At 38.3% G+C, this 22,355-nt stretch overlaps 1 protein-coding gene across 2 annotated transcripts in view; it reads left to right on the plus strand.

The window, feature by feature from the left end:
- CTNNBL1 (catenin beta like 1) overlaps positions 1–22,355 on the plus strand; it is a 200,454-nt gene that overhangs the window by 151,849 nt on the left and 26,250 nt on the right. For both annotated transcript variants that reach the window (XM_043983996.1, XM_043983997.1), the window contains exons 12-13: positions 3,675–3,772; positions 5,404–5,484. In XM_043983996.1, the coding sequence (XP_043839931.1) occupies positions 3,675–3,772; positions 5,404–5,484 (179 nt within the window). The remainder of the gene's footprint in view (positions 1–3,674; positions 3,773–5,403; positions 5,485–22,355) is intronic.

Genomic DNA, 22,355 nt, shown 5'->3' on the forward strand with positions numbered 1-22,355 from the left:
TACATTGATTCTTATTTAATGGAAGGGAAGGGAACTATTTATGAGTCATTCTCTTAGAGGTTGCAGTGTAAGCCACATCCACCCAGTCTGCATTGACACATCCATAGCCATTCTTCACCTCCATTTTATCCTGTCGAAATGACAGAGCAGCTGAATGGTGTTGGCCACCAGATAAACCTGTTATCTCCCCTGCTCTTCCTGCCAGCAGCTCTCCCCATCTCCTTGGTACATGAAAAATTGACACCACCTTGGGCTGAAATCTGTTCCTGAGAAAGCTACATTTATTAGTAGCTAATGAAACTCTGTGTGTGTGTGTGTGTGTGTGTGTGTGTGTGTGTGTGTGTGAGAGAGAGAGAGAGAGAGAGAGAGAGAGATGGTTAAAATATCCTCCTTTCTATTTGGCAGACAGGTAACCTGTAAGTCAAAAGGGAATAACATCTCCAGTAAGTAGAATATGTGGCAGATATATAGGTAGCTTCAGCATACTGTAAATTGACAACCTGTCCTCTACTTAAAGTCCAAAATAAATAGGTAAATGTCATTTGTTCTTAGTACACCACTGCAATTGATCAAGGTGTCTCATGCCTGAGGCTAGGAGGAGCCTAGGAAGTGCATGCTAATCTAGTTTGATGCCAGATAAGATGATTCTTCTATATATTACATTTTCCTTGGTGACAGTAACAGATTCTGACACCCTTTCTCCTTTGCCCTGCTTCCCCCACTCTTTAGTGAGATATAAGAGGAGAGCTTTATTGCAGCTCTTTGTTATCCATCTTCATCAACAAGATTAGTGGAAAGAAATCATTGAAGTTCCTATTCCATGTCTATTGAACTGCATGGAATCTGGATTCTTTTCCTAATTTGGAAAGGATGATTCTTTAAAAGGAGAAGGCTAATATACAATTTCCATGTGGCTTTTCTTTTTTTATTTTACTGCTTCATTTAAAATCTTATTAAAACTGTTATTCTTTGATAAAAATGTACATTTATCCCTTACCTATTTTGGGTATGTTGTTCTTCCATTTTCAAACCTTTCATAATTCTATTTTGTTCTTACCCTATCTTTTAACAGTTTCGTAGGATTTTATATTTAGTTGTGGAAGAAACCTCTGGTCATCTAATCCAGTATTCTTATTTAACTAAGAAACTGACATGAATGGAGAGGCAGTGTCTTTCCTAGGATCATCTGTGTAGTATACAGAAAAGCTAGGATTTTGAACCCAGGTCCTCTGACTCCAAATACAAAACTCTTTCTACAGTGCTACCTACCTCCTACTTAGTGAATTGATCATTATCTGGTTTGAAATGTGAACAGCAAGGGCAAACCCAAGGTTTGAAGAGCCTGGTTGCACATGTAATCTGTATAGCAAGAAATAACTCATATTATGTTCTTTTGTATTTTTCTAGTATTTAAGTGAAAAACACTGGTTTCCATATGACACCTGGGGTTTACATCTAAATTATTTGCTTAGAAGTCTATCTTGGAATACAACACATATCCTGCGAAGAATGTCACACTTCCTCTGTTCTATCCATCAAAGCCTGCTGAAGAAAAGCAGTTAGTTAACACCTAAGCCTTTTTTTGTCAGTGTAAAAGCCCTATACATATATTCAGCCCAAATACAGAAAACCACTAAGAACCGTTCATATCCTATAGATACGTTCACATCCTTGGTAAGAAAGGCAGTTGTGACCTTGCCTGCTTTTATGAAGATATAATAAACAAAATGATAACATCCAATGGAAGGTCCTTATGAGACATTCAGATGTGGCATCTTGGCTTTGAATTAGGCACAGAAGAGAAAAAGTAAAGAAAACTAGTTTCCATTGAACTTGGGAGATTGTTTTTTGAGTTTTATCTTATTTAAAGTCAAAACTAACCATCTTAATGGTTCTTCGTCACATGTACATAGAACTAATCAGTCCATTTATGCATAGGCACGTCTTTGTTAGGAAGGGCTTAGGAAGAGTGTGGTAGAAAGAACCATGGATTTGCAGTCAGGAAATCTGGGTTTGAATTATAGTTTAGCCCATTATTACCTACATGAGTAAACTTGACCAAGTTTCTTCCTTTTTCTAGTCTTTAGTTACCTCCTCAACACACTCCTCAGAACTTCGCAAGTTCCTTATGCCTGTCAAATGAAATCATATAGTTTTCTTTTTTTTTTTTTTTTTTGGTGAGGCAATTGTGGTTAAGTGACTTGCCCCAGCTCACACAGCTAGTAGGTGTCAAGTGTCTGAGGTCAGATTTGAACTCAGGTCCTCCTGAATCCAGGGCCAGTGCTTTATGCACTGCGCCACCTAGCTGCCCCCAGAAATCATATAGTTTTCAAAAATGGATCTGGTTACCTTGCCTAGCAAAGTTTTGTATGTACATTTTCAATTTACAAAATGAGATTATACTAAAATGAAAAAAAAAGGAGCCATTTAGAGGAGAGAGACTGCCTAATTGTGGTTTCCTTATCACTGTTGAATAAATGACAATAAACTAAAAGTGACATTGGAATATAGAGATGTTCTCAGGTAACATAATTATTGCCTTTACACTGTTGTGTAAATTTTGTTCTAATTTTTCACCATTGGCAGGATTCTGTTACCTCTTTTACAAGGCCCTTCTTGATTCTTTTAAAAGAAAAAAATAACAGCTAGCAATTACATGGTGCTTCAACCCTATGGGAGATAGGTGCTTTTATTATCCCTATTTTATAGATGAGAAAACTGAGACGCAGATGTTAAGTGACATGCCCAGGGTCACACAGATAGTAAGTGTCTGAGACAGGATTTAAACTCAGGTCTTGTGACTTCAAATCCAGTACTGTATTCACTGTGCAACCCCCTACCTGCCTAAAAGAAAGATAATGATCTATTCTAAAGCCCAATTGGCATGGTGCATTGGTCAGGCAGCTTGGCAGAGATAGAAAGCTAGTTTAAGTGCCAAGAAGAACTAGGCTCATCTTTTGCTTTTGACACATATGTTTTTTGTGCTCTGGACAAGTCATTTAACTTCTCAATGACATTGGCAGTTCTTTGAGATTATAAATTGCAGAAAAGGTGCTGACCTGGTTTGGCAGAGGAAGTTTTCTTATCAAGATTCTTGTACTAGTGAAATTTCAGGTCTAATCCCTATCCTTGTGATTTTGAAGTTTATAAATGGTTCAAATGCTTTCAGACTTGAAATTGGGATTTTAAGCTGTACATAAATGATCATTTTAGCTTGTGGCATTGGTGCTCTGTCATGTTTCTTTTTCCATTCTTGGATATTTACCTAGAAAAGTTATAAGATGAATTGAGAATTTGGTAGAATCAATCTTATTTATTCATTATTTTCATACTTAATGGATGGGATTAATAGTCTATTCACAGATCATTTCTGTAAATAAGGGTTTTATTTGAAGTTATGCTGTAGGAAAATTGACTATCAATTAATGTGAGGCAGAATTGGGATTTTAACTCATTTTGATTCTGAAGGTGCCCTTGAAGAAAATGTTCTTTTGGAATTAATATTTCTTGCTCACTAAATAAAGACCATTGGTTTCCAGGTGATACAATTTGGGTTCTTACTTAGTTAATCAATAATAGTCAGAGAAGGCCTTTTAGTTTTCCTTTGGTAGGATTAGACCAAAACTGTTAAGAGTAATAATCTGACCTCTGATTCTTTCTTCTTCCCACTACAGAGCATGTGTGTTCAATCCTGGCCTCCCTTCTGAGAAATTTGAGAGGTCAACAACGAACTCGACTGCTGAACAAATTCACAGAGAATGATAGTGAAAAGGTGAGTACTCCAGTATTTAGTTGTATCCTTTAGTGAATAAAGAGGTGATGGACTGGAGTGCTGGCCACAGATTGTCTAGTTCTTGAAATTATATAAGCAGTTCATTTCTTATAGGGGAAGCAAAAAGTCTTGTGGGAATATTGTTTTGGAACCCTGGGAGGGGAGAGTAACCAGGACCAGAGAGGGTAGCAGGACAAGGAAGCATAGCCCTTTATGAAAATAGATAATCCCCAACTACTTCACAATTTTGCATAGAGCCAGCCACTTATGAGCCATGATATAAGATATAGTAAGGCATGGGGTCAAATATATCTTCTTATCTGAAAAGCAGAGTAAGATAATTATGTAGACCCTAGCTTCTTAAACTACAGGTTGTGACCCCATATGGGGTTGCAGAACTGATTGTGGGAATCGTGAAAAATTTGACAGCAGTAAAAAGTTAATGTATACCTATTTCATATGCTTATATATCCATGGTTGCATTAAAATTTCTTGGGTGAAAAGGGGTTGTGAGTATAAAAAGTTTGAGGCCTTGATGTAGACTTGACATAGGTAGCCCTTAGCCATGATTTCTCAGGGCCATAGCACCCTAGTTGAGCCTCCTGGGATTGTATTTTCTGTCTGTGTTATGGCAGAACACATAGTTGTGACATTTGTCCCTGTCTTACAGAGAGATATGAGGTCCTCTCTTTTGACCCATATTTTGCCACTTGTATCCTTACTTTGCCACAGTTTAGACATAGGCTGTACCTTTAAACAACCATAGGTTCCCAGAGACTGTGTGTAGGGGTTTTAAAAACCACAGCTGAGGTTAGCCTTATACAGTCAACTCTTGGATAAATACCAGGGCAGCCAAGAGTCTGATGATACTAGCCTAATAAACAGACAGGTCAGTATTCCAGGCACACTTCAAAATGATTTTTCAATCACTTAGATGTCTTAGAGAAAATGAAACTTTTTTTTTCTTTTTCAAACCTACAGAGGGTTCCTTAGGGCCAAGTTTGAAGCATTGCTTTTCCAAGTTTGAAACTGATGTTTGAGTTATTGCTGAGCAAAAGTCAGGGTTCTTTTTTTTTTTTTTAAGCTGCTGAAGGATCTTCTATTCTTCTATGAGTCAGATATCAACGAAAGAAATTTTTCTTATAAAAAACAAAAAAGATCAGCTTTGGGGCAAATCCCAAATATGAAAGGTTTCGTTATAAAAGGAGAAACCTCTGGAAAGTTTAAGTGAAAACCAAGTATGTGACTTCAAGCTCCTCTTCTTTGCAGGGAGGGGCAGGGCCCTTCTCCTCTCTCTTCTCCTCCCCCCCCCCCCCCACTTGAAACCAAAGTAGGTCTGTGAGGACTGGAATATATCATATCCTATTGGAAACAGGCTGAAATTCAAGAAGCGTTCATCCTAAGTGCTCACTTTGTTCTTCATTGACTGTTTTCTTTAATTTTTCCCTAAGCTTTTCCCAAATAGACAATCTCTTGGATGTGAGGAGTTGAGGTGTGTGGTTCCCTTTGTGAGAATAGGCCTTCTGGGATGTAAGAAATGGCCAACAGATGAATAGGAAATGAATTACTCCTTTCTCTTGGTATTTTCTTTCCCTCTCACTGATGTCTATGTATCTTTCTTTCTCTCATAGGTTGACAGACTAATGGAGTTGCATTTTAAATATCTGGATGCAATGCAGGTGGCTGACAAGAAAATTGAAGGGGAAAAACATGTAAATATCTTTTACTGACTTTTTGCAACTATTGAGTCTAACTCTTTTCTGTATACTTTGGAACAGAGAGGGGCAGAGGTACTTTGGGTGTGAGATCTGGAGCACTTAATTGACTTTTACTATTGTTATAATTGTTCTTCAGACAGGAATTTCAGTCCTCTGGGAGTAAATCTCTGTGTCATTATCTGATATGAATATCAGAAAGGCCCTTGATGGAAGCTCATCTTAGAGAAATCTGGTCAAAATGTAGTGAAATTTAAAAGTCTTGAATATTATTATAGAGGTAGTGTTCAGGGTCTGTGTGCCACGTTGGCTTCTTCTTGTTACTCATAAGATAGACCTTCATTACCATTGTTTTGCATTGAAACATAGAATCATTTGTAATATTTACTAAACTTAAAGAAGAGTGATTTTTTTTGTGTTATTAATGAATTGTAGAATCATAAAAATGTTGGAATCACTTGAATTCTCAAATGGATCTGTGACCTTATCATTGTGGATATTACTTCACATGATGAAGACCACAACGTATTTATGCCTGCCTGTTGTCCTATGAGTTCATCTGTTCTCATACCACAAGGATACCAGTAGAACACACAGGCAGCACCTGATTGTTGCTCACTCTCTCCATGTTCTTTTTTTTTTTGTTTTGTTTTTGTTTTTGTTTTTGTTTTTGTTTTTGTTTTTGTTTTTTGAGATATTTTATTTTTTCCGTTACATGTAAAGATAGTTCTCAACTTTTGTTTATACATGCTTTACAATTTCAGATTTTTCTCCCTCCCTCCCTCCCCTCCCTCCCCCCTCCCCTAGACAGCAGGTAATCTGATATAGGTTATATCTATATATATCTATACATATACATATAGATATATATATATACACACACATATATATACACATAATACCATTAATCCTATTTCTGCATTAATCCTGTTACAAGAGAAAGAATCAGAGCAGTGATGCAAAACCTCAAAATAGAAAAAAAAAACAACAGCACCCAAAACAAAAGAAATAATATGGTTCAATCAGCATCTATACTCCACAGTTCGTTCTTTCTTTTTTTTTCTTGGATTTGGAGATCCTCTTCTATCATGAGTTCCCTGGAACTCTTCTGTACCATTGCATTGGTGAGAAGAATATAGTCCATCACAGTAGGTTAACACTCAATGTTGATGATACTGTGTACAATGTTCTTCTGGTTCTGCTCATCTCACTCATCATCAGCTCACGTAAGACCCTCCAGGTTTCTCTGAACTCTTCCTGCTCATCATTTCTTACAGCACAATAGTATTCCATTGTATTCATATACCACAACTTGTCCAGCCATTCCCCAATTGATGGGCACCCCCTCAACTTCCAATTCCTTGCTACCACGTAAAGAGCAGCTATAAATATTTTTGTACATGTGGGTCCCTTTCCCCCTTCCTCCATGTTCTTTTTTGATCAGATGTTTCTTTGAGGACTTCCTCATCCATTTCTGTGGTTCTTGGCTGTGTTGCAATTTGTGTATATCTACCCTGCATCTCTCCCTTGGAACCACAGGAGAACTTAAAGATCATTTAGTCTTCCTTCTTTTACATAGAAGGGACTGAGTCACAGAAGAAAAAGTGAACTCAAGGCCACTCAGCTTATATGGCTTAGATTTGTTCAATTGCTAAAAGGTATAGATTGTTCTGAGAAAGGTAAGACCCTGTCTGATTGCCTTTCTTGGCTATCTCCTCATAACTTGCAAATCTATATTTCATGTACTTAGGTCTTACTGTCTCCTTAGTCATTACTGACCTCTCCCATTTTCTTCTTCTGTTGCTGTAATTAGGGTTAGATTTTTTTCATCTCCTGTGTTTCATGTATAGTATGACTTCATACCACAAAATTCCTTATTTTAACCACTGATCATGCTTTAAAACTGTCCCTTGTGTCTCATTCTCATGGCTGCATCATCCTGTTTGTCATTTGCTGTCTATTAAGTATACACTTCAAAAATTTGTGTCTGAGTCTTTGGATTCAGTCTTTTTGACCCCAGTTCTGTGCTTACGATGGTCAGGAATATAAGGAGCTTGGATTAGTTTGGTATGTGGGGAGGCAGGGGGAGGGGGGGCAGCAGTAAATGGATAATCCTTCCAACAAGGCTGTACATACCTTCTTTCTCTGAACCATTTTGTATGCCATACTTCATTAAACAGTCATTGAGTGGTTTAGCAACCATTTATTAAGCACATACTATGTGCAAAGCACTGTGTAGGTACTTGCAGAGATAGAAAGATAATTAAGACATAGTCCCTGCCTTAATGGAGCTTATAGTCCATTGGGAAATATAATAACTATAATGTAGAATAGATTATAATAGCAAAATGAAGGTACAAATCACTACACAGGCAGGTGATGAAGCATTTGGGGTAGACATACTGCTAAACTCATTTGTCTTTTTGTATCTCCTACCACAATCTGCCCTGTGTCTTAATATCTATAAATGGGTCTACCCTTTTCATTATGGGTAGTCACAGTATTTTGCATTTTGTATCTTAAAATTATAGAACTGCAGAGTTGAATGAACCTCAAAGATCTCTAATTGGACCTTAATCATAAATCCTGTCTTTAGCATTGAGGCGGCTAGGTTGGTGCAGTGGATAAAGCGCTGGGCCAGAGTTGGGAAGAATTGAGTTTATTATCCTCAAACACAGTAACTGTGTAGCCTTAGGCAAGTCACTTGACCTCTTGTTTGCCTCAGTTTCCTCCACTATACAAAATGGGGATAATTAAAGCACCTAAATCCCAAGACTTTTATAAGAATCAAATGAGATTATGTAAAGTGCTTAGCCCAGTGCGTGACACATAGTAGGTACTATGTAGATGTTGTTATTATTATTATCATCATTATTGTTGTTATGATAAACAGCATCCTTCCTGACTTGTCCCTAAAGACCTCCAGTCACAAGGAACTCACTGTCTATTGGGATCTCATGCCATTTTTTGGACAGCTTTCATTGTTAGGTAGTATTTCCTCATATTAAACCAAAATCTGCCTTCCTGTAACTTAACTTCCACTTCCTGCTCTACCCATCAGAATGAAGCAAAATAAGTCTGATTCCTCTTCCATGTGACTAGCCTCCAGATAGTTGAATAAAGTTCTTGTGATCTTCCCTGTTCCCCAAGACTCCTTCAAGCTCAGAATTCCTAGCTCCTCTAGTTTATCGTCATAAAACAAGATTATGAAACCCCTTCACCATCCTGTTAACCCACTTTTTGGATGTATTTTAGCTTGTCAAGGCTTTTTAAAAAATGAGATGCACAGAACTGAACATAGTACTACAGATGTGGTTTGACAATGGAACTCTCACCTAAGTGGGTCAGAAATTAATATTAATGCATCTTAAGATTGGATCACTTCGGGGGTAGGTGGGGGTGGTGTTTCCTTATCATACATCTGACTCATTGAACTTGCAATCCAGTAATGCCCCCAATGGGTTTTTGTCACTAGACATAGCTTCTTGATCCTGTATTTGTACAATTGATTTCTTTGAATCTTGGTGCAAGACTTATTTTTTTCCTGTTTAATTTCATCTTTTAAGTTTCAGCTCACTGTTCTGTTAAAATTCTTTTTGCTCCTGATTCTAATCTTCCAAATATCCCTGTATTACTCATACCTAGTGAGTCTTCAAATGTTTGTTTATTCATTTTTGACTAACAGTGACCTTTTTTAGTGCCCTGATTTTTTTTCTTTCTTCTTTTCTTTCATTCATTAATTCATATCTGTCACTACTTAATAAAGTGAGAACATGGGTACACCAAATACCAACATTTCTTGTGTTCATTGTTTCTTCTTTTGTCAAAATAGCCAAACCCTTTTCTTGTTATTCAGAATTTTTGGCCTCCCAGTTGACAGTTTATGGTCTCATGGGATCCCACCTTCAAATTGGATGGAGTATCTGTTTTCTGTTCATTCTGCATCCACACTGTTTACTGCTAAAAATGTCTTCTACAAGAAAGTAATGGGGGGAAAAACCAAATCCATTACAGACTATATAAACTAGATGGACTAAAAATTCTAAAGCTGAACTTTTTAGGTGCTGGTCTCTTCAAATACTTTGTTTTGGTCTTATTCCTTGTATCCTGGTCAGATTCATTTGTGGTTTTGTTTGTGGTTGTTGTAGAGCTTTTGAGTTTATGTCTTGATCATCACTGCCTTCTGTTTACTCATAATTATAGCCTTACTTCCTGAATTGGGACTTTGTGTCAGAACCAGTCTCTGCATATTTCCAAAAGGAATGTTTGCCTTATTTGGTCCTGATAATATATTCCTCCCTCTAGCCACCAAACATGATATTCTTCAAGGAGCTCAGGAACAGCTCAGGTTATTGAGCTTTAGACTTTCAGAGCTCTAAGGCACAATCTCATCTAGGGCATTTTCTGATAGTTGCCCCTCCAAGTCTCCTAAACAGTGTCTGGTAACAGTCCAACAAAGCTGCGGACTCTAGGTTTCTCTCATCCATCCCTGAAATGAGCTTCTATCTTCCTTCCAGATACATAGCTCTAGGCTCCAGGTGTTGCTACCGGTACTCCTTCCCTCATGCCTGCAGGTTTCTGGTTGTCCTTTTGTGCAGACCTGGGCTGGAAAAAGGCACTAATAATTGTTTTACTTGGATTTCTTGATTATTATTCCTTCTGGTGTTCTTTTTTGATCCTTGCTGGTGTAGTTAGAGTTGATCTGTTCCACTGCCGTTCATTGCACCATCTGATCTGTAAATCTCAGGCTCATTTTCTATCTCACTTTCATTCTTACTGTATAGTACCTAATATATGATCAACACTTAAAGAATGTTTAAAATTTGAAATGATATATTCCATCTTTTTGTCTTACTGGAAATTATTACCATGGTTGGATCACACCTGTAGGTGTGCTAGCATTTCTGGCTGCTTTATTTTAAGGGGGATATTGGCAGAATGGAGTACAATCCCAAGTTCAGGAAACCAGAAGGATAAGGAGACTGGAGGAGATGTCAGATGAGGCATGGATGAAGGATGTGGAGGTATCTTAGCCCGGAAAAGGGGTTGGGAATGGAGAGAGATGCAGTTATTACCTTCAAGTATCTGAAAAACTGTTACGTGAAAGAGGGATTATATTTTCAGAATTATGCCTATTTACCTGTCTCATATGCTAGGGAGGATGTTCTTCTTTTGAGATAGGAGGGTAAACTGCATGTCTTTTGCATTCCTTTTTAGCTTTCAGGTTCTATGATTCCAAAATTAGAAAGAAATTAAATTGTCCATTGAATTATGCAAGGTTCTAGTAGTAAACTGAATAGGACGAGCACCACTGGCACTTTCTGTTGGATGAGACTGTAGTTGGCCTTTAAATTGTTTTTTCTGTTCTCATTTTTTGAATTTTGTCAAGAAAACAAAGTGAAAACAACATAACATTTGGGTGTTGGCTGTTGGTAACTGACTTCTAATCTTTCCCGCCTTCTTTTGGGAGGTCCTCTGCACTGAAGACGGTTTTCAGATTAACTAGATAGTACTGAGCCCAGAGTTGACCTCTCATGCAATATAACCCCCAAATTCAAGTCTAGGAGGCTTCAGTCCTGTTACCAACTAACATTTTCTTTGAGGTAAAGCTGGAACAGAGTTTTGAGGAGAGAACAAGTAAGCTGTTGGGAATCAGGAAGCAGCTTGCTGAACTGTTTGTAAGCTTGGCCTGCTTCCCACAAGATTATCTGTATCAGCATTGAAGAGGGTGTGAAATTGATTAGCACTGACGGAGAGTAATCACTACAGCCACTCTCCCCAGCATACAAGGAGCCCCTATGTGCCATGGGCTCCAATGCCCCTGCCATTTTCCAGCAACATCTGTCTCTTTGATGCCAAGGCCATTTTGCTGGGCACTGGCAAACATTCCAAGACCATTAGTACTCAGCAGCTTCACTGCTGCTCAAAGAGACACATGGGTGAGGGATGAATTTGTGAGTCGAGTTCGCCGCCAGCATTCAGACTCCATATGGACGGCTGCTGCTTCACAAATGTAACATGGCTTAGAGCAAAACGGCTTTACCCTGCTGCTTTTTTCTCCACCTTACCCCCTTTTGATTCGATTTTTCCCATTATATTTGGATTTGTATATATGTTAACTGTTTCTAAAAGAATGGGTGAGATTAACTATAAAACCAGGCAGGGTTTTGTCTCTCTTTATCTCTTATGAAATTTTCAGTGTGAATAAACCGTAATGAGACACAGATCAGTCATTGCTAGAGTCTGTCCAAAGTCAGGTGTCATTGAACTATGTATCATCTTCGTTTTTTACCCCATCACAAATATGTTGTAAATATCCATATTTTGAGGTTGGCCAAAATTTATGGTAGAAAACTTGAGTGGGATTGTTATCATTCAGCAAATATTTATAGAAGAACCCTGTTTGGCTCTAAGGAACAGAGTCCCTCTAGTAGTTTGCAACCTCGTTGGATAAGGTAAGACATGTATACAAATAACTACAAAACAAGGCAGAAAGTCATCAGTGCCGTATAGTTGGTATAGATCTTAGGTAATGGGAAAGGGAATAAGCATTTATGTAGTACCTACTATGTGCCAGACACTTTGCTAAGTGCTTTACAAATCTTTAATCCCATGTGATTTTCACAACAGTTCTATGAGGCATGTGTTATCCTCATTATACAATTGAGGAAACTGAGGCAAACAGAAGTTAAATGACTTGCTATGGGGCACACAGCTAGTAAATGTTGTGGGCTGGATTTGATCTCAGGTTTTACTAACTAAAGCCCAGAGCACTATCTGCCGCCTAACTGACAAGTACTATCCTTAGAAATAAAGAGGAGAAAGAACTCCTTTTCAACCAAAGTTCTTAAGTAAGCACAGGGTTTTCATCTATTTATTTATTTATTTTGGATGTTCTCCAAGTTACATGTATAAACAAATTTTCGCATCGATTATTAAAACTTTGTGTTCCAAATTCTCTTCCTCTTTCCCTCCCCATGCCCCCTTAAGAACTCAAGCAATTCAATATGTTAAGCATAGGGTTTTAAGGAAGTTTTTATGAAGTAGATGGAATCTGAACTGAGATGAAAAGTATAAAGAGGATTTTGAGGTTAGAGTCAGTCAGTCAGCAGGAATTTATTAACCACTTACCATGTGCAAGATACTGTTCTAAGTCCTGGGAATAGAAGCTGAAATAAAGATTGTACCTGCCTTCAAGGAGCTTACATCCTAATAGGGGTAGATAGTCCAGGTAAGGAAGCTGAAAGGGGTGGGGAGAGGATTAAGGGTGCCTAGCTTATGGAGCAGTCCTGGAGAGGAGCCTGGGTGCTCTCCTTAAATTGGCGTGGTGGGAGGAGCCATCCAATCAGAGGAGAGACTGCAAAGTTAGACAGGGGTTGGAATTTTTGATTTCAAGGACTAGAATGAGCTTCCAGGATGAAGATGGCATGATAGAGGAAGTCTAAAATGTAGTCTGGAGATGAATGAGGAAAGATGAGAAATTGCCATTCTCAGCTGGGTCACAGAGATGGGAAAGTAGAAAATATGTTTGGAGCATTGCAATAGATCAGTATACCATCCACAGGGAGTCTACTCTGGAAATGTTAGCCCTCATGCTTCTGGTTCCCTTCAACTTGAGTCACTTATAAATGAGTTAGATATTTGTAATGGAGTTGGGGTGGAGGAATAATGTGTATGAATCACTGGATGTGCATACTGTATGTTAAAAGTTCTACTTTCTCACCCCTTAGCTTTGTTTTCTGTTATGATAATTAGCATTGTCAAAAAATACAATATAGTCCTGGCCTACAAGGGTGAGTTTCTGTAAGGATACATGTTAAGGAGGAGAATCTGTCTTAACCTTGAGTTTATAAACCAAAACTGGCAGATCATTTTATACACTCAGGTCAAATCCCGTTATTGAAAAAACCTTTGGCTAACAAAGATTTCCATGTCACAGCTAATAGGCCACTTCTTTCAAGCAAATTTAGAGACATTCCATCTCAGCTACAGCCCAGAGCCACAAAAGAATGTGGACAAGGCCCCTGGGCTGTTTTGTTAACGGGATTTGACCCGAACTTTTAAAGGGCTTGTATTTCTTAAGACTCTTGTACCGAGTGGTGATTCTCTTTCAATCTGTAAATATCCAGGGGTGCTTGTCTCAGCAGATTTCATCCAAATGCTCAGCAAAATGAAGTAAGTCCAGAACATACAGCCCTACATTGCAGGGAAGATGTTTTGCCCTTTAATGTTCCTTTTAGGCAGAGGTGCAGATCACCCCTGGCTCCTAACTGTCTGAAAGGAGACATAATTATAGAGGTACTGGCAGCAATTTCTAAAAAGGGGAGGAAAGGCCAAGAGAAAGGTTTTCCTTTTTTTAGTTCCTGAGAAAATTATGCTCAGCAGGTTTATTCAATAAAGTGTTCTCACCACATACTTTGCACTGTAATGACTTACAAATTACATGCTAATTGTGCTACAGTTAAATCGTTTCAGGCTTTATCCTTGAAAGGGAAAAATGGACTCCTTGTATAGAAATGGTGTCCACAGAATTTGATGTCTTAAACAGGCTTTTAATATTTTCCTGGCATTTGAAACTAGTTTAAAATGGCTTGATTTGTGCGAAAGAAGGTGGAGCAAGGGAATTAATGTGTGGAGAGACTGATTTGGAAGCATTTAGATAGGGTGTAGACTGATAGATGTGTGAGGCTGTCATTGATTCTTTTGCTAACTGTACTCAAAGCTTCTGGAGCAAACTTTCAAAGAGCATCCTGCTGATAGTAAGATTCATCCATTCTTTAACTCAGTGTTTCCCAGTGGATTTTGCTCAGTGGTATATTTGTGACCTTACTGGATCACACATGGTCAGATCACTAGCAGCCTTTTCCCTAGCCATGCACTGCTCCAACCACAAGTCCATGCTTGCGTTCCTTTCCTAACTTCCAAGCACTACATGGGCATAAGCATGTGCATGCATACACACGTGCGCGCGCACATATCACCATCTCTGCCCATATATTCAAAAGGAAAACATGCAGCCCATTAAGGATATGATGATAACAATACTAATATACATTGTATGGCATGTTACATTTTTTTAACAAACATTTTTTTATTGTTTTATTTGATCTTCAAAATGTATCGTGGTGGGCCCTGATATTGGTTAGGAAACAATATTTGAACTCCTGTCAGAATGAAAGAGAGAAATAGAAGAAACTCTCAAGTTTTTCTTCTGTCCTATTTACCCTGCTCATGGAGAAAACTTAGTTAAAACATCTCTACCTTTAGTAATACTGACCAAGTTTAAACCCAGAACCTCCTGAATAATTTCCTCCTTCACTCTTATAACTCTAAGGTGTATAACATTTAATTTCTGTTTCCTAATTGAGAACATCAGACACTGTGGCTAATAACATACTATTTAGCAGTCACAAATTGATCTGTCTACTTGATAACAGAGGCATAAGTTTGTCTGAACATCTAGGAAATAGACATAATTATTTATACAGAATAACTGGCTCATTTTCATCTCGTGCATACTTTTGAGCATTGAGCTGCTGTGTTGATATGACCTAGATGTAGCCCTACTGTTCTGGCTGGAGTAGGACATCTTGATCCTTCTCAGTCTTCCCACATGTTTGTCCAGAGTTCCTTTGATAACACGTGGTATAATGTGTATCTATTGTGTCAGCCTGACTCTGAAAGGCTTCTTGGTGGGGTGGGGTGGGAAGGCATCTATCTCTTCATTTTGTCCATGTGCTCAGCTTCTGCACATCTTGTCATATCCTTAGAGTATCATGGTTTCAATTAAGTAGGAGTTGTCACGTTTCTCCTAATAACACCATATGGGGTCTAATGCCCCTTTCTGGCCTCAACATGAATTTACCAGAGCCTTCCTTATGGTTTGGTGAAATCCTTTTGGAACTCTGTTTCTGTGATATAGGAGATTTTGCTAATTCTTTCCATTAATTCTCCATTTGCCTCCCATATCCCTCCCAAACCATCATTTTGCTGTCTACTAAGGAAGTCAGATTTTAATAACGCAACAGAATATTTCATTTATAGCATCCTGAATTTTAGCAGAACACTGTGTAGGGCCTGGCAATACAAAAATAAAAAAATTAGCAGTCTTCAAGGTACTTAGATTCTACTGGAAAGGAAAATATTATAGCTAAGTAAATAGGCAATTTAAGGTAGGTGAAACCACAAACAAAGGACTACTTGTGTAGCAAGTGGTACCTGAGCTCTGAGCCTGATATAAAGAGAATAAATCTGAGAAAGATGGTGGTTAAGAAGATAATCCACTTTAGGAATGGAAGCTAGACTGTGTGGAGACATGGGGATAGGAGGTAGAACGCTGAGTTTGAGTTAGTCGTTCAGTTTCACTGGGACAGAGATTGTGTGAAGGTCAATAATTTGAAATAAGTCTGGAAAATTAGGCTAGATTTAAACTGTGAATGGCTATAAATGTCAAATTCAGGGGTTTATATTTTGTCCTGGAGATAACAGGTAGTCACTAAAGATGCGGGGCAACATGGCAGGAGGGCTAGAGGGCTGTACTTTGAATCAGGAGAGCCAGATTCAAATTCTGTCCCAAACACTTGATAGCTAAATTATCATAGGCAAGTCAGTTAACCCTACTGGGAGCTTCATTTCCCCTTCTGCCTCATTCACCCAACTCAGCAAAGTCATTCCTTTAAATTAGTTCTCTCCCTTTAGTAATGCTGTCAAAGTTTAGGCTCAAAAACTCTGTATGTTCCCTTTTTCCTTCATTAAGCTCCCTTCATTAAAGAAAATATAATGAAATGATTCTTTTTCTGCATATGCATCCATATGAAACTGCATTTGTGGAGTAAGAATGTTTCATCTTAAGGGTTGGGGCCATGTTCAGGTTACCCCATATCTGATGAGAACATGACACTTGTGACTATTGGACCTTGTGTTTATGAGAGTGGCTGTTACATGATGGTAAGCCCTGTGACAGTAAAGTCAGTACACAGTTATTCCTTCTAGTGTTATTAATTGGTTATTAAAAATGCAGCAGGGGCAGCTAGGTGGCACAGTGGATAAAGCACCAGCCCTGGATTCAGGAGGACCTGAGTTCAAATCTGGTTTCAGACACTTGACCCTTACTAGCTGTGTGACCCTGGGCAAGTCACTTAACGCCCATTGCCCCACCCCCACCCCCAAAATGTGGCATTGGGCAAAATGACTTCACAGTGGGCACTTAGTTTCTTAGGAACAACTTTAGCATGGTTATGTGCAGTATTGGGTTGATAACAATTTATTAATGTTTTTATCATAGAATAACAATGTTCTGGGCAATATTCTGTTTATAACTGAAGACATTTAGAAGTTTTAGGAGTTGGGGTATGTGTTTCGGGGGGTGGATTTTATGAACTATGAGATCAAACTTTACACATTAGTTAAACTGATAACACCTTTCACACCTTTCACAAGTTTCATCCGTTTTTCTCTTCGAGAGGGGTAACCAGTCATTTTCAGAATGATGGAGAGCATAAGCAATAAATATTATTTTCTTACATGTTGACATCAGATTGGTCTTCATCCTTAGATTCTGAGTCATGCCCCATTTCATTAATGCAAGAAAAATTCATGTTACTTTCATCACAGCCCATCCTGCGGTTGTCTCCTTCCATCAGTAAGGGGGCAGCATAGTGTGTATTGGTGGCATATTAAAAATGGCATTTGAGTACTCGTTTGGAAGTTCATGACTTGACAGCTTAGAGACAGAGGCAAGCATAAAGGTGATTATCTGCTAGTGCTTCGGAAGACATTTTAAAGACATTTCAGATGTGGATATGATTGGGGGGGGGAACTCACTGCAAAAATGGCATATTGCTATTGTGCATACCTCCTTCTTCTATATCTTTGGAGCTCCGTCTATTTTACCAATCCCAGGCTGGCTTCTGCTGTTGTGAATTACGGTCTGTTTACCATCCTAGAATTATCAACTAAGGTTTTATTCAAGTCTTCCTCCTTGTGGAATCTGCAAAACCAAATCTATCATGGGTGTTTATCCATTTGCTTTCCTCTTTGCTTTCCCACCAAGACTACATGTTGAATTTTCACGTCCTGTACTAGATTTTCATTTTAGATTTTTTAAAAAAGTATTAATTCATAGGTGAGAATATATAGTGAAATCTAGATGTCTTTACATTTTATAGTGTTGGTTTGCTCATAGTTGTGTATGTGATGGGGAAATCTCTTTTTTTTTTCATAAGCCTCAAGAATAGAAATGAAAGAATCTTATTAAAGGAAAAGGCTAATACCTCCCTAAAAGAGTTTGTACTTCCATTCCCCTTCCCCCAGCCCCTGGATGAGTGCTTCCTCAGTATTACTTTAAATACTAGAGTGGTGACAATCTCTTCCGTGGCTTTTTAGCTTCCCTTATTCTAGGTACCACTTTTTAGGAAAGACTTGCACAAACCTGAGGACATCCAGAGGAAGTTGACTAGGATGCTCAAAACATTGGAGGCTATACCACACAAGTTTCACTTGAAGGAACTAGCCATGTTCATCCTAGAATAGGCAGGACTTTGGAGGGACAAAGTAGGTGTCTTCAAGTATTTGAAGAACTGTCATTCAGAAGAGAGATCAGATTTGTTCTGTGTGGTCTCAGAATGCAGAACTAATGGGGTACACTTTTTTTTTTCAGGGCAATGAGGGTTAAGTGACTTTGCCAGGGTCACTCAGCTAGTGAGTGCCAAGTGTCTGAGTTCGAATTTGAACTCAAGTCCTCTTGAATCCAGGGCCAGTACTTTATGCACTGTGCCACCTAGCTGCCCCTAACACAGAACTAACAGTAATGGGGAGATGTCAGCTTGACATAAAGAAAAACCTGGCCAAAAAATGGGCTACCTCTGGAGGGTAGTAGGTTCACTTCCAGTGGAGATCTTCAGTTGCAGGATAGATGACCATTTGTCCTGGGGTATGGTAGAGGAAGTTTATAAATAGGGATGAGTTCAATTAGATAATAATAATAATTTGCATTTATATAGTACTTTGAGGTAGACATAGAACTTTATATATAGCAACCCTGTGAGGTAGTTAATAAATTTTTACCTCATTTTACTGATGAGTAAACTGAGGTCCTAAGAGATTAAGTTACATGGGGTAATACAGATAGCAACTATGTGAGTTGGGAGTTTAAACTCAGATCTTTCCAACTCCCAAGTTCACCTGGCTCTTTCTACTATTCCATACTGCCTTGCTCCAAGTTCCCTTGGGGTCCTTTTCCATTCTAAGATTCTATGATTCTTGGCAGGTTAAAGTATCAAGGTAGGGTAATGTGGTGGAAAAACCCATTAGACTTGCAGACAAAAGATCTGTATTCAGACCTTGGTATCATCAGTGACTCAGTGTGACTTTAATTCAATGGCCCAAATTCATTGTCTCAGTTCCTCCATCTGTAAAATAAGAGTAATAGTGGTTGACTGTAACTGCCTCAACGAGAATTATTATGGGGGCCAGATGAAATTACTACATGGAAAAAACTATGAAAAGTAAAATCTGTTATATAAACATAACTTGTTATATGACATAAAGATCACTGTTCAGTTTCACCCTTCCCAAACAGATTCACAAGTTTGTTGCTGCATTTAAAATATGACTTCCTGTGCATCTAAGTTTTCATGGAAATGTTGTGTAAAGAAAAGCACACACGAGTTGCACAAAGTGCCCACTTGGCTCTTAGAGTTTGCTTTACTTATGGTAATCTCTGTCCTTGGTGAAATGGGGTTGATTTAGATTTTCAGGTCATTTTGAAATAATGAGGATGATGAAAACACATCCAGAGCTGGTCTCATTGCCAAAGGGAAATTCAGTTTTTTGATTGGCGTTGTGGCCTATAGATTCCTAGCGTGACATCTATGAGCTGCTCCAGGCTGGAATCGTTTTTACATCAAAATAAGCATCCTTGTGATATATCAGTCAACAGCTTTAAACCATGTGTACAGTATACATATTTAAAACAAATATTATAAGGATGCAGTGACAGAAACTAGTTCTAGTTCTCTAAGGCCAAGAGTTTGGTTGTTCATGAATTTGCTTTACTTTATGAGTATCGTGCCTATAGTATTTCAGTGAGATCAGTGGTGTTGATGTCTAAGTGTAGTTTTTGAGGTTTCTTAGGAACCACCAAAGAATACTGCTCCTAATGACAGGGGCAGCAATGTAAACTAGTATGTTTATTGGCCTTCTTTGCTACTGGTAAGACCCTGGATATGTGTAGCAGAGTATATAGTATCACAGAGAAGATAGGTGGTGGTGGGGTTCTTAGGTATTCCTACTTAAAGAATTATACCTCTTCACACACAATCCAATTAAAATAGTCTTTTATTTGGGCACTAGAGAAAATGACCAAAAAAAGAAGTCAGAGACTTCCCTCGAGGGAAGAAAATGACTTAGCATGATAATCTGAGGCACATTTCTCCTCGAATGGGAAGCCAAAGCATTTATAGAGGACACATGGTGGGGTGGCGGGGATGGATGGGGTGACCACCTGACGATGGAAAGTTCCCTTTTGGGGGTGAGGAAAGCTTCCTGAGAGTCAGGGAGAATTTTCTTTTGGAGTGATAGTCCCAAGCTCTGGAGTTATTTCTGTCTAGCCATGCCTAAATTCTTATAGAATTTAATCTCCCCAAACTTCTTAGGTGTGTCCTGATGGGTAGTTGATCAGTTTAAACTTTAACAGACCCTTAATTCCTCCTTGTGTCCCAACCCCATATCAATAGGAAGCTGGACTCCTTGATCTCTGGTACCAGGAATGTTTGAAATTAAATGGGAGAAGAAAGTGTCACATAATCTGTGAGTTGGAAGAGTTTACCAAAACTGTGTAATTCACTGCCTGAATCAGATAAGTGGTCATCAGCTTTTCTTTGAAGACCTTTAGTAGTGAAAAACCTACTATTAAAACCAAGGCAAGCAGCACATTCTACTTCTGTATAGTTATAATTCTTTTTAATTCTGAACTTAAATACTAAAAAAAAAATGTGAAATAACATTCCATAATGTAGCAGAACACAAAAAAAGATTCTATATGAAATCATGAATCTCCATTTCATACCTCTTGCTTTTAAAAAAGCACATAATTCTTCACATTACTTTGAAAATCATCCTGCCTATCTGTATTGCTTTCAGAACTTCTTCCTCTCCTATTCATTTTTTTTGTTTTGTTTTGTTTTTTGTTTTTTTGCTTTGCAGGGCAATTGGGGTTAAGTGACTTGCCCAGGGTCACACAGCTAGTAAGTGTCAAGTGTCTGAGGCCAGACCTGAACTCAGGTCCTCCTGAATCCAGGGCTGGTGCTCTATCCACTGCGCCACCTAGCTGCCCCTCTCCTATTCATTTTTAAAAGTGTTATGGTGACCTTTTTTTTTCACATCACTATATTGCTCTTTCTCCTCCTCTCCCCTTTTCCCCCTGACCCTCCCTCCCCCCACTAATAGGGAGAAATGACTTTAAAAATACTATTTATAGGGAAGAAAAACCTTTGCTACAAATAAATATAGTTAGGCAGAATGAATCCACACAGTGGCCATGGGTGTTATTTTTGTTTTTTGACTCATGGGTTTTTTGGGTTTTTTGAAGTCTCTAAACCTTGTTTCCCCTCACCTCTTTTTCAGGAGGTGGATTACATGCTTCGTCATAGCTACTCTGGATATGTGTTTGGTAATTGCATTGATCAGAGTTCTTAAGAAAGTCTTGCAAAATTGTTTGTCTTTATAGTGCTGTTCTTGTATAAATTATTTCTCCTGGTTCTGATTTCTTTCCTCTGTGTTAGTTCATACTCCCTAGGATTCTTTGAAATCATCTCTTTCATCATTCCTTACAGTGCAGTAATATTCCATTACATCCACACACCACAGTTTGTTCAGACATTTTCCAGTTGTCGAAGAGGCAATCCAAGATTGCCCCTCTTTGATTTGATTTCTTTTCCTTTTTTATCCCTTCTAATCCCTTTCAGGATCAGGAAATTTGTTTTGTACTTTGCTTCCTCCCTCAATATTATTCTCTCTCTTAATACCCTCTCCCATTCCCACATTTTTTCCTGTTGGTTTGATATATTTTGTATGTGTGTTCAACCCATTTTTGTCCATGTCAGAGAATAAATAATGATTGATCTAATGCCAACTTTTCTGAGTCTTTCTTCCATGTTTATATATTCTCACTATAAGAAGTTCAAGATTATGGGAAACAGCAAGTTCTATCCCTTTTGTCCTCCCTTCTATACTATTGTATTCTTCCTGTCCATCAAAACCCCTCTCCACCATTTTTTTCCTCCTCTAAAAATCCTCAGAATGGAACCATTCCACCCTCAGGACCTCTGTTTTTCTTATTTTGCATTCAGTATCCCTTGAAGATTATAGTTCTGAAGGCAACTTCTATTAGAATATTCCAGTTGCTCAGATAGGTTTCTTTGGACCCTTATTTGTCTTTTAAAGTTACTACTTGGCTCTAGTCTTTTAATCGGAAATGTTAGAAAGACCCCTCTTCCACTAAAGGTCTATCTTTTCCCCTATGGGATTATACTCAGTTTTTTAGCGTAACTTCTCGGTTGTAAGCCTTTGTCTTTTGCATTTTGAAATACTGTATTCTAAAATGTCCTTTCATTTTTAGTGGAAGCTATTGAGTCTTATGTGATCCTTGGTATTTGAACTTCTTCCTTTAATCTGGGAGTCCTGGATTTTGGTTATAACATGGCTGAGGCTTTTCCTTTGGGGATTTTCTTTTAGAAGATGACTGGTGGATTATTTCTGTTTTCACTTTGCCCTCTAGTTCTAGTAGATCTGAGTATTTTCCATTTGTAATTTTTTGAAACACAGTGTCCAGTCTTTTTTTGTTATGACTTGGGAGGAATTCAATGTTT

Source organism: Dromiciops gliroides, chromosome 2 (assembly GCF_019393635.1).
Source record: "Dromiciops gliroides isolate mDroGli1 chromosome 2, mDroGli1.pri, whole genome shotgun sequence".
Classification (NCBI taxonomy): Eukaryota; Metazoa; Chordata; class Mammalia; order Microbiotheria; family Microbiotheriidae; genus Dromiciops; species Dromiciops gliroides.